The sequence below is a fragment of the Elephas maximus genome, chromosome 6 (genome assembly GCF_024166365.1).
Source record: "Elephas maximus indicus isolate mEleMax1 chromosome 6, mEleMax1 primary haplotype, whole genome shotgun sequence".
Taxonomy (NCBI): domain Eukaryota; kingdom Metazoa; phylum Chordata; class Mammalia; order Proboscidea; family Elephantidae; genus Elephas; species Elephas maximus.
In genome coordinates this window covers 80,524,749-80,537,943 of record NC_064824.1, presented here as the reverse complement: position 1 = coordinate 80,537,943, position 13,195 = coordinate 80,524,749, and the positions used below count along the sequence as shown (strand labels likewise).

Genomic DNA, 13,195 nt, shown 5'->3' with positions numbered 1-13,195 from the left:
GTATGTCTCCCCACCCCCAACCTAAAATAAGATTCATCAAATTGTTTTGATCATTGATGTAGCCAAGCTCCTAGAAGAGTTACTGGCACAAAGTAGAAATTCAAACAATTTTATGTAGGAAGAAAAGAGAGAAAAGGACGAAGGAAAAAAGAAAGAAGAGAGAGGGAGAGAGGAAGGAGGAAGAAAACCTGTCCTATCATTTCGACCAAGAAATATATTGCCTTCTTCTGGAAGTTTTCTTTATACTCTTCTCTAATCAATTCCTTCCCACTCCCTCCCAAGAGCTAACCACTATTCTGAATTTTGTGAATAATTGTTCCTATGAGGGTTTTTTATTTTTTTTAGTTATTCTCTTTGTGTAACCTTGAACAATACATGGTTTATTTTTACCTATTTCGAAAGCTTGATATAAATGGAATCATTCTGTATATATTCTTCAATGAATTGCTTTTCACAGAACAATTTTCTTTTCTTTTGAAATTTATCTGTAATGATGCGAATAGCTGTTGTTCAGTTTCAGCAAGGATTTTATGGATCTTGACAGAAAAGAAGTATCTAAATGCTGTGCAGATTTTTTAAAAATTAAGTATTTAAGTCTTTAAATAAAATATTTGTATTGGGTAATAATATCTTAGTCCACAAACCAGGTGCACAAATAATGTAATTTTCTGTAATTCAACAATTTCTGTCAGAAGTCCTCGTTTTGTCTGTTTGAAGAAAACACAAGCTGATCATTCAAATGTTTTAACTGAATCTGAGTAAGCCATTCAGTTTAGTGTTTTGACCTTCTTCTTCTTTAGATGGCATCAAAGTCTTAGCAGGCTAACATGGCATTATGGATTTGGGATAAGCATCTTGTCCTTGCTTGACCTCCGCCCTCTTTGGCATCCTGATACACATCCTTCCTCTGCTTCTGGCTGTTATTGCCTCTGTCTCTGACACCTGGCCCCTTGTTTCTGTGGTGATAGGCCACCAAACCTCTGCTCTCCCCAGCTTGCTTGCTTTCTCTCTTCTTTTCTCACCACGCTTCTCCCAGTGGTTGAGGAAAGGTTCCTCTTTTACACCACACAGAGCCACTGGCATTGACTGAAAACTGTGGATCTCTCTCTGGCTCTCTCTTGCCCTGACATTGCATATAACCACTTCTACTCTATTCCTTAAGGAGCCCTGGTAGTACAATGGTTAAGTGCTTCACTGCTAACTGAAATTTCGGCAGTTCAAACCCACCAACCACTCTGTGTGAGCAAGATATTGTAGTCTGCTTCCATAAAGATTACATCCTTGGAAACCCTATGGGGCAGTTCTACATTGTCCTGTAAGGTTGCTGTGAGTTGGAATCGCCTCGACGGCAGTGGATTTACTCTATTCCTTGCATACTGGGACCATTTATTTGGCTGTCACCGCCTAAAATTCCAGATTGAGGATATAACAAGGGTTTCATCTCCTGGATCCTTGAATTTACCTCAGGATTCTTTCATACGTCTTTCCTCTCGGAAGTAACCCAAAATATGGGGTGAAGGAAGAACAGAGTCCCAGAGAACTATAACCATCCAACTCTTTTGTATCCTCAAACTCTTCTTCCTTATCCATTTTCCTTTTGGTTTCATTAAAAAAAAAAGTGTCACCTTTGAGTCAATTCTAACTCACAGCGACCCCATGTGTGTCAGAGTAGAACTGTGCTCCATAGGGTTTTCAATGGCTGAATTTTTGGGAGTAGATTTCCAGGCCTTTCTTCTGAGTCTTGTTCAGCTGCTAACTGAAAGGTTAGAGGTTATAGTCCATCCAGAGGCACCGCAGAAGAAAGGCCTGGTGATCTACTTCTGAAAAATCTGCCATTGAAAACCCTATGGAGCACAGTTCTATTCTGATACACATGGTGTTTCCATGAGTCAGAATTGACAGCAGCTGGTTTTTGGTTCCATAGGATGTGAAAAAGTTGCCACTGGAACGATAAGGAATTGAACTTGTCCCTCCTCCGATCCGAATACTTCCTTTTTTCTCCTCCTTGCTTCTCTCAGGGAAAACCTGGATCCATGTCCATGGGATAAAACACTTTTAAATACCTTCTGGAAGTATGGGGGGAAAGGTAGGATTTAACTAAGTATTTTCCCCAAAATCTTTGTTCCGTACATGGACGGTGGCTTGTGGATTTGAAGACTAATAATTTTACCTTGGTAAAAACTCCTATGTCTACTTGCCTAAATGGGCACAGGCTTACGGTAATCAAACAAGTGGGAACAAAATCAAATTAGTGAATATTTCACAGTATTATCTCATCAATAAGGCAGACAGCTTTTGTGATTGTTTCAGGAGAGAATTTAAAATTAAAGCATGATTGTTAAATGGACTCTTTATTTAAAACAATATCGTTCAATTAATATGTGCCAAGTATTTTCCACCACTTTGCAAGGAAAAAACAAAGATGAATGATCTAAAACTATTTAACTAGATCATGTTATACAAACTAAATAAAAATTTAAAATTCTTTGAGGTTTATCAAAAAAACCAAAAAACACCCAAAACCATTACTTTCAAGTCAATTCTGACTTATTGTGACCCTATAGGACAGAGAAGAACTACCCCATAGAGTTTCCAAGGAGCAACTGGTGTGTTTGAACTGCCAACCTTTTGGTTAGCTGCCATAGCTCTTAACCACTGTACCACCAGTGCTCCTCAGGTTTATCAGTGTAGTTATAGTATTAAAAATAGTGTGTTAAAGAGAGAAACTAGATGGGGAGAGGGACTTGTTTTGCGTGTGCGTGCTTTAAGTGAAAGTTTGCAATTCGAGTCAGTTTCTCATACAAAAACTTATACACACATTGTTATGTGACCCTAGTTGCTCTCCCTACAATGTGACGGCACACTCCTCCTCTCTAGCCTGTATTTCCCATGTCCATTCAACTAGCTCCTGTCCCCCTTTGCCTTCCCACCTTGCCTCTAGACAGGAGCTGCCCACATAGTCTCATGTGGCTACTTGAGCTAAGAAGCACATCCCTCACCAGTATCATTTTATGTCTTATAGTCCAGCCTAATCTTTGAAGAATTGGCTTCAAGAATGGTTTTAATTTTGGGCTAACAGAGAGTCTGAGGGCCATGACCCCTGGGGTCCCTCCAGTTTCAGTCAGACCATTAAGTCTGGTCCTTTTGAGAGAATTTGAGGCCTGCATCCCACTTTTCTCCTGCTCCATCAGGGATTCTCTGTTATGTTTCCTGTTGGGGCAGTCATTGGTGGTAGACAGGCACCATCTAGTTCTTCTGGTCTCAGGCTGATGGAGCCTCTGGTTTATGTAGCCTTTTCTTTTTCATGGGCTGATATTTTCCTTGTGTCTTTGGTCTTTTTCATTCTCCTTTGCTCCAGGTGGGTTGAGACCAATTGATGCATCTTAGATGGCCACTTGCTAGCTTTTAATACCCCAGATGCCACTTACAAAAGTGGGACTTAGAACCGTTTCTGAATATACTTTGTTACACCAGTTGACCTAAATGTCCCCTGAAAGCATGGTCCCCAGGCCCTCCCCCTCTCCCTTGCTACTTTGTCCCTTGAAGTGTTTGGTTGTATTCAGGAAGCTTCTTAGCTTTTGGATCAGTCCAGTTGTCCTGACTTCCCCTGAGAGAGGGACATTTTTGATTATGGAAAAGCCTGAATTAAAAAAATGAGATAAACTTCTCTGTCATGTGCCAAGGTTTAGGGCAATCTTGATGCCTGTTAAGTCATGATTTCAGTTTAATTTCCAAGGAAATATTCATAGGATCATACAAGTCAGTCTTAAAAATTGAACACTGCATAACAGTGAAAATGATCAACTTCCTGTCCTTTCTACTCATTTAACTTACGAAACTTTGGAAACAACTGTAGCCTTACTGTCTCCCAGTGACTTCCAGTTTCTCTGACCTCTTTTGAAAAGTTATACAATTAGAATTGGCCTGATTCTTCTCCTTTTGGTTCATAACAACCCTGTAACAACAGAGTTGAACTGCCCCATAGGGTTTCCAAGGAGGGGCTGGTGGATTCAAACTGCTGACCTTTTGGTTAGCAGCTGAGCCACCAGGACCCCTTTTGGTTCCACAGGGTATGAAAAAGTTGCCACTGAAACAATAAGGAGTAATCCAATCTGAATTCTACCTCTATCTGCCTTTTTTATTCTTTGCAGAAAACCTGGCTCCACGGCCAAGGAGTCATCAGAAAACAAGGCTGAGTAGCTTTGGACTCTGTCCCCAAGCTCTGACCCTTAGAGCACTTAAAGAGGCTTTATCAGTGAATATTTTCAAATCACTTTTAGGGCGGATAGATAACATGCTGCTGGGGAGAATAAATATGATTGTTAGCCTAAGCATCACACCCAAACCAGTTGCCTAGCAGTGATTTCACTCCCAGAGACCTACCTGACTCTGTGATATTTTGATATTTCTCTGTACTTTTATTTCAGAGATGTTAGTGATGGGCACGTTTTTGTTTTTTCCTTGTTTGCCAGCAATACCTATTAGTCCCAGAGAGTGCTTCTCACTCTTCTACATCTTTTGCTTAGAGAAAACACAAATAGAATTTTTTAAAAGAACAGAAACATGTGTAGATCACTTTGGATTGAATTACTTTATAAAAAAGTTCTGTTTTTAAAATGTTTATAAATTATTTCAGTTATCCCTTTCCATTACCTTTTTTAATCAATCAAAATCTTCATGTAAAACATAATGCATTTTCCGTTATGACTTATGATCTCCCAGGACTATGAATCCTAAGCATCTGTTTGAGAAAATATGCATGTTAGATCTCAAAAGAGATGAATATATAAATGGAGGGAAGCAAAGTCTTTCAGAGTGAAAAACTAGATGTTTTCCTTTCTTTCTTTCCTCCCCTCCTTTGTGTCTCTTGCTGTCTCTGTCAAATTCTAGCTCAAAAATATAATTAACAGTTCAAATGACATCTTGCCAATAATTTTAAAATTGTAAATTATACATTTATTTGGTTGTTCCTACTTCCAATGTAAACTTCTTAGCTAACATTATACATTATATTATCAGTATAAAAAAAGTCAGTATAGTAGAGCAGAAATATGCATTTGATCTTTGGTGAACACCACCTAGTAGAACATTTGAAAGATCAGAATTATAAAGTTCTACTAGGTGGTGTCACCAAAGTCACCTAACCCTGAGAAAGTAAAAATTTTTTTATTTTTTTATTAGAAGGGCTTAAATAAGTTTGAACAGTGGGTGTGTGTTTGTGTGTTATTCATTCATTCACTCACTCATTTATTGCAAAGATATAAGGCAGTAGTTTTCAAACCAGGTCAGTACATTAGCTTTATTCTTCCTTCTTTATTTTTTAATGCTTAAAAACCCCTTTAAATAGTGAAATGCATCATTTGTACCAAAGTGTGCATAAAATCTGCAGGTACAGTTTAAAAAATGACTAGAATAAATACTCATGAACCTACCATTGGTGAACAAATGGGATATTTTTCATGCCAGAGAAGCTCCCTGGTGGTGCAGTGGTTACAGCACTGCACTACTGACCAAAAGGTCAGTGGGTTCAAACCCACCAACCACTCTTCCAGAGAAAGATGTGGCAGTATGCTTACGTCAAGATTGAATCCTTGGAAACTTTATGGGGCAGTTCTACTCTGTCCTGTAGGGTCACTATGAGTCAGAATTGACACAACAGCAGTGAATTTTAACTTGATAGGTAGCTCCTCTTCAGAGATAACTATCCTGATTTTCATGTAATTCTCCTGTTCTTTTGTCCTTTAGCCCTTTCTCCTATGGATATTTTGAAAAATGAATAAAACAGCAAGGACAAATCTGGCTGTGTAAAGAAAGGGACGGCAATGCCACTGTTGGTTAGATAAAGAGGCCCAGAAAATATAAGCTGAATAGAGTATATGGATCATGGTTTTAGCTTCTCAGTCTCAGAGGTCCATCTGGGAGAGTCAATGACAAGGTTCAAACTGTGTCCTAGGAAATACAGGACTCACAATAGTTGGTGTATCTGGTAGACATGGATGTGGTTCAGGAAGTAGCCATTCAGCAGGAACCTGTTTAGGAGCAGTGGAATGATCAGTATTTTTTCTAAGTTTGGTATAGCTTATACTCAGTTCACAGAGGTAAGATGGTGGCCGGCTACCACCACTGACTGCTCTGACAAGGGTCATATTAGAGGGTCCCAGACAGAGCTGCAGAAAAATGTTGAACAAAATTCTAACTCACGAAAAAGATCAGATTTACTGGCCTGACAGGGACTGGAGAAACTCTGAGAGTATGACCCCCGGACACCCTTTTAGCTTAGTAATGAAATCACTCCTGAGGTTCACGCTTCAACCAAAGATTAAACCGGCCTATTACACAAAACAAGACTAAAGGAGCACACAGCCCAGGGGCAAGGACTAGAAGGCAGGAGGGCACAGGAAAGCTGGTAATAGGGAACCCAAGGTTGAGAAGGGAGAGTGTTGACATGTGGTGGGGTTGGCAACCAATGTGACAAAGCAATATGTGTACTAATTGTTTAATGATAAGCTAGCTTATTCTGTAAATGTTCATCTAAAGTACATATATTCCCGATGTACTTTAGCCCGGTTCAAGTACATTGGAAGCACTGTTGTCATAACTCAGGATTTTATGAGGAGACAGAAGAGAAGGGTACGTTACACATCAGAGTAAAACATAAATGCCTTTGTCATCCATCCCTGTTCTCACTCCGAAATATATAGTTTTAGATTCTTCTTGATTCCAGATCTCTTCTCTCTCCCTTCCTTTCCCGACTCTAAAATCACCTTAGCTGCTCAGAGCAATTTGGCTTTGGCCTCAAACTTAACCCATTCAACAAAAGCCTGGCAGTTGACCTAAAACACCACCCATGGTTCCTCAAACATGTACTGAAGAACCTTGAAGGTTCTGGCATGATCATTGTTTGGATATTATTTTAAATTTCATTCGAATCCCTATAAAAAGTTTAATTTCCTAAACACCCTAAGGTAGAACATTTTAAAATCTCTGTATATATAACCAACCTTTGTAATAAGTCAGAAATCATCATGGGAATTACTAATAAGTAGTAAGAATTATTAATAAGGATGGTGAGACTTTGTCTTACTTTGGATATGTTATCAGGAGGGACCAGTCCCTGGAGAATGACATCATGCTTGGTAAAGTAGAGAGTCAGTGAAAAAGAGGAAGACTCTCCACCAGATGGATTGATACAGTGGCTGCAACAGTGGGCTAAAACATCGCAATGATTGTGAGGAAGGCAAAGGACCAGGCAGTATATCATTCTGTTTTACATAAGGTTGCTATGAGTTGTAATCAACTCAATGGCACCTAACACCAACAACAGGTGTTTTCTTATTTTTAAACATTATTATTTATTTGAACTAGCATTAAGCATACAATAATATAGTAGACAAACAGGTTTATTTAAAACCGTATATATTGCAATAAAAGCTTATTGAATTTCTCATTAGGAAATAAAAGATACACAAAACCTATAGAACTTATATAATTGCTTGAAAATTAAAAAAAAAAAAAACCCAGACTAGAATTATTCCCCCCAAAAATAACAGAAATGTTTAAAATTTATGGGAAAGTATTAAAATTTTTAAAAGATTGAATTTACATTATGATTACTGATATTTTAATAGATTAGTGATAGCTTACTAATAACTAAACTTTATATATTGAATTCTACGTTTGAAATGTCTTAAGATACAGTATGGCATATTATGTATGATAAATGATTTTTATAATTATATTGCTATTAATGCCAAACAGTATTCAGATTTATATTCTACTAAGTACATACTATGTGCCAGGCAACATGTTGAGCTCTGTTGTGGCCATTATCCTGCTCCATCAACCAAATAATCCTATGATTTAGGTGTGATTATCACCATTTACCAATGTGGAAACTGAGGTTGAAACTGAGGTTCAGGGGAGCCAAATAAATCACCCAAGATCATAGACTTGTACATATATTACAAATGAGTCTAACCTTCTGATTCCTTTTCACAGTTCCTACAATACACAGAAAATAGCTTAGCAACATGGCAGGAGTAAATGCAAGAAAGAGGAAACAATTTCTTGTGAAACCTTACCCCAAAGACTAGAGTAAGTGCTTCATGAAATCTACTTCTACTTTTAGCATAATTGATCCAACGAGCTTTCAAATGTGCAGTTTATATTCCACAGAAATTTAAAATGTTGAAAATTATGCACTGGGGAATGAAATTTAACATTTCTTTGTTCACCTGTTGTCATGTATACAAATATTTTTTATAGCAACTTTATAAGGCAGGATTTTAGTCTGATCAACCTTAGGCTCAGAGAACCTAAATTATTTGTCTAAGTTCACAAAATTTGTCTTTGAAAAATCTGGGCTTTGTATCTGGTTTGTCTGAATTCATACTCAGTAGCCTTCTGAATAATTTCTAGATCATGTACTAGGAGTTGTTACAGGTTGATATTTTCTAAACTTTCCATCCCAAATTGTTTATGGATAAAGGAACTGTGAGCAGTAGCAAAACTTTGGGGCATTTTAAGTGATATTGGGTGTGTGTGTCTTCACACTTGTTTGCGTGGACACTAAAAGTAGAAAGCAAGAAGGGCGGCCTGTATCCCCTTCATGATTATTGCCTGGCTTAGTAATGGTGAAGAAATGGTTTCTCCAAAGGTGTAGCACTAGGACAAGCAAAGATCTAGGCTGGTAGAAAGATGAGTGGTCAGAAGGCGTGTTCCTCGCAGAATCTGTAAGTGGAGGGAGGTGGTCTGTGAAACTGCTCTATCTTGGGGCAACTCTCTTGGAGATTTTACTGATAGTTGGATGTAGTCAGGATGTGAGAATTTATTTCCACAACCTTTGACTAATCCTCTCAATCCAAAGCGTACATTTTGTTCTTCCCATTTGGTCAAGGGGTGGTGCTTACCATTACATATAATTCTTCTTTCTATGAACAATATCTCACTGTTAATAGCTTTAACTAATGCAGTCTTTGCCATTGTTTTACTTTGATTATGCAGAACTTAATGTATGCCATATTTATGTACATATGAATACATGGGAGTAATTCCTACTGTATAACAAACAAAAAAACCCAAACCTGTTGCCGTCTAGTTGGTTCTGACTTATAACGACCCTAGAGGACAGAGAAGAACTGCCCCACAGGATTTCCAAGGAGTAGGTGGTGGATTCGAACTGTCAACACTTTGGTTAGCAGCTGAGCTCTTAACCATTGTGCCACCAGGGCCCCATACTCTATGTAATATTATATATAACCCCCCTCCCCCCAAAAAAACCTGTTGCTGTCAATTCCAATTCATAACTACCCTACAGGACAGAGGAGAACTGCCCCATAGGGTTTCCAAGGAGTGGCTGGTGGATTCTAACTGCTGACCTTTTGGTTACAACCTGAATGCTTAACCACTATGCCACCAGGGCTTCATATTATACTGTATTTATATTCAGTATATTTTTCAGTGTTTTCAGTGTAGACTATGCTAAACAGATTATATTTTTATGACTCTCCTAGGGATGGAATCAGTACAAAGTCTTGTAACTAGTAAAGGGAAGGAACTTCCAATGGGCTAAAAATTTCTCTCCAAAAGTCATATTCAGCCAAAATTGCCCCTCCCTCTACTATAATGAAATGAAAATGTTAGGTAATAGCCCTATGTATAAGAAAATGAAACATTGCCCGGTCCAGCACCATCCTCACCACCATTGATATGTTTGAGCCTATTGTTGCAGCCGTGTATCAGTCCACCCTTAGAGGGTCTTCCTGTTTTCTCTGACTCTCTACTTTACCAAGCATTATGTCCTTCTCCAGGACTGGTCCCTTCTAAATATGCCCAAAGTATACGAGATGAAGTTTTGCCAATCTCACTTCTAAAGAGCATTCTGGCTGTGCTTCTTCCAAGACAGATTTGTTTGTTCTTCTGGCAGTCCATGGTATATTTAATGTTATTAGCCAACACCCAAATTCAAAGGCATCAATTCTTCCGTTGTCCAGCTTTCACAAATGAAAATTGTAGGTAATTTTTACACAATTAAATGTTTATTAGTTAAGAAAATTATGACATTTATATTATATTAGAAAGGAGGATTGGATATGATTATAACCTGTGAGATACACAGACACACACAAAAAATTAATGATTTTCTTAGGAGATTAAGGAGTGATAGAGTGCAATTCTACCTGAAAGTCATAACCTGAAACTGTTAGATTTTTTGGGTAGTGTTATCAAACAAGATCAGTAGGAAAAAAAGACATTTTCTGATAAAATGATAAAAGCAAAGGAAGCATGTTTTATTTTTAAAGTAAATTAAAGATAATCTCTTTATGTAATATTATCCTACATCCAAATGCTTATATACTATTCGTTGAGAAATGATGTCCATATTCTTCAGGATAATCTCTCACAAATTCTGAGAATGTCTAGTTGAAATCAACACACACTTATTTTGTGCCTTCTATGCCTGAGGCATTGCACTCCCTAGGAATTAAGGCTATATGACCTTGAATGATTTTTAGCCAACTCAAATGGGGAAAAAAAGATGAATCATCTCAAGATCACCACTGATGAATACAAAAATCACAAAAGGTTTCAGTAGTAAAACCAAAAAATATAAAAAATAAGTCAATTATGTTTATCTTTACACCGTAATTCCTATAAACACCGTAATTCCTATAAACATGGCTGATTATAAATGCTAATTATAATTTTTTTCACAACATCTTTACAACATTTTCTCTAGATTGTTGATAATGAGTACCTTTTTTTCAGATGCAAAAACCAGTCCATGGAAGCATAAGTTGTCCTGATCAATAAAACACCTTTTTTAAGTAAAGCCTCCTGCGTGGTAGAGGCAGCTCTAATTTGACCAATAGATTTGGAGATTTCAATCTATTTGCTGGAAATATACCTGGCCCTGTGAGAGAAAGGGAAACCCAGTTTTGCAGATTGTTGCGTTGGCTTCATGAACCACATAAATAACAGCTACAAAGTCTTCCGTTGACCTGACTTCGCTGCCATGGGGATAGAGTCATCTGGTGGCTACGTCTATATGCTTTCAAATATCCACTGAAATGGCGTTGTGTAGCATTTCTCTTTGGTAAGATAATATGGTGAGTGCCAATAAATTTTCTTTGAGTGGCCAGTCACTAATTTTGCATGTTATTTCTACAATAAAGCCCATTTTCACTTTGGATGTTCCTTTTTAAAAAACATCAAAAAGGTAGCGTGACTTTTATTAACTTGTCTTTTACATCAACTCTACTGTTTGTCCCTCTGCACAGCATTTAATGTTTCTCTGCCTTTAAAGAAATGATTTATGAAAATTTTAAGGGACAGATATCTTTGAAAAAAATATATTCTAGTGGGAATAAACAGCAGGGATAAGAATGGTTTAATAAAATGTTTTTGTTGAATTTAAGAATGACCCGTCCACCACATGCTTCAGTTTAAGTTTAGCCATATTATTTCCTGCCTGGTTTTTTTTTTTTTGCAAAAATATACACAACAAAACATACACCCGTTCAACATTTCTATGTGTACAAATCAGTGACTTTGGTTACATTCTTCACCTTGTGCCATCTTTCTCGATATCCTCTTCCAAATTATTTCACCATCATTAATACAAACTCCCTGTCTCCTAAGGTTCTCATCTAACCTTCCAAGTTGCTGTTCTCAATTTGATCACATAGATGATTCTTTAAAAGAGCACAATACTCAAGGCAAACTTTTCTTACTAATTAAGCTAAACTATTTTTTCTTTTTATTTATTGCTTTAAAGATGTTTGAGGAGATAGTTTTTGGCTTAAGGTTTAAAGGTTTCTTCAGAGCTATAGTTTCAGGGCATGGGGGGGTCATCTAGCCTCAATGGGTCTAGAAGTCTGGATTTCAGGAGAATTTGAAGGTCTGTTCCACGTTTTTCCCCCTTCTCATCAGGAATCTTCTATAGAATCTTTGATCAAAATTTTCAGTAATGGTAGCCAGGCAATATCCAGTTCTTCTGGTCTCATGGAAAAAGTGCCTTTTTAAAAGCTACTCTTTTACGTCTTCTTTATTGTGATCCTCTATCGGTGAACTTAATGGTTAAGCTAATTATTGACTACTTTTAGTAGTCAATAATTAGCTTAGACTGGCTAGTGTTTAGAATGTATTTTCTCTAAGAAATTATTCTTATTTTCTAGTTCTGCCTATAGAAAAAAAAATTATAATTTACCATCAGATTTAATTTAAAGGTAAAGCATATACACATACTGAGGAAAGATAAAAACGTAGCAAGTATTAAAGTATGGTATAGAGTTAGGAGCTAGGTCTCTGAAACTGGACTATCTTATTTCAATTGTTGTTCCCTCACTTTTTAGCTATGTAACCCTTGAGCAAGCTATTTATGTTTTTTGGTTTGCTCATTTGTAAAGTGGAGATGATAAAAAATATGTCACAGATATCTATCTCACAGAACTATGTAAGTATTAAATGAGTTAATATGTGCAAATTGCTTAGAACCTAGTGTTTTCTATAATTATTATTCCCTGGGTTCATGTATGGTCCATGTATGTGCCTCTGTCCTGTATGAAGATCTTAGAGAAGGCTTCCTTAAAGAAGTTTACTATGGAAATACATGACTTTCCCATAATGGTCTCGATATGAAAAAAAAAAAAAATTTTTTTTTTTTTTTTTTTTAATGTTTATCCCATGGTACAACATGCACTGGGTCAATTCAGTTAACAATTGAGTGAATCACTGTATGGTTAATTGATCTTGACTCTTCTCTTGCATTTTCATTCTTAACTGATCTATCAGGATACACTACAAACTATATCTCCCAAATGTCTTTCAAATCCTTCCAGGTGTTTGCATGAGTTAATGAAGGAATGGAATTGCCTAATTTTGAATGATTGATGTAGTTATTTATTTTGGAGAATTCAAAATGCACAATCTCTATCTAAATACTTTCATTGAGGATTCAGACACTTAAGATACTTGTCTTCTAAAAAGCATTCTGTAGCCTCTCTCTTAGCTAAAAGAGGACATTTTAGCTAAGTCCAGCAAGCTTGGTTTACAGCAATTCAATTCTTAATTGTACCCCTTTAGTTTTATCTCTTCAAGTATACCTGTTTTTAGACTCTGTATACAGTCAAAGCTCTTCAGTTCTCCTGAGTTTAATTCTTTTGGGACCTTTGCTCATCTTAGATACCTTGGCTAG

The 13,195-nt window shown here is 37.1% G+C and overlaps 1 protein-coding gene across 4 annotated transcripts in view; it reads left to right on the top strand.

Moving 5' to 3' along the window:
- Window positions 1-13,195, top strand: part of PDE1A (phosphodiesterase 1A) — a 300,656-nt gene that overhangs the window by 268,316 nt on the left and 19,145 nt on the right. The window contains exons 14-15 of one of the 4 annotated variants that reach the window (XR_007517882.1): window positions 7,999-8,094; window positions 10,768-11,251. The exons of 2 other annotated variants lie outside the window; for them this stretch is intronic. Coding sequence is in view for 1 of the 2 variants with exons in the window: in XM_049887594.1 (XP_049743551.1) it covers window positions 7,999-8,021 (23 nt within the window). In the remaining variant the exon portion in view is untranslated. Of the gene's footprint in view, window positions 1-7,998; window positions 10,272-10,767; window positions 11,252-13,195 lie in introns of those variants that run through there. One more of the 4 variants, XM_049887594.1, reaches the window with a different exon arrangement.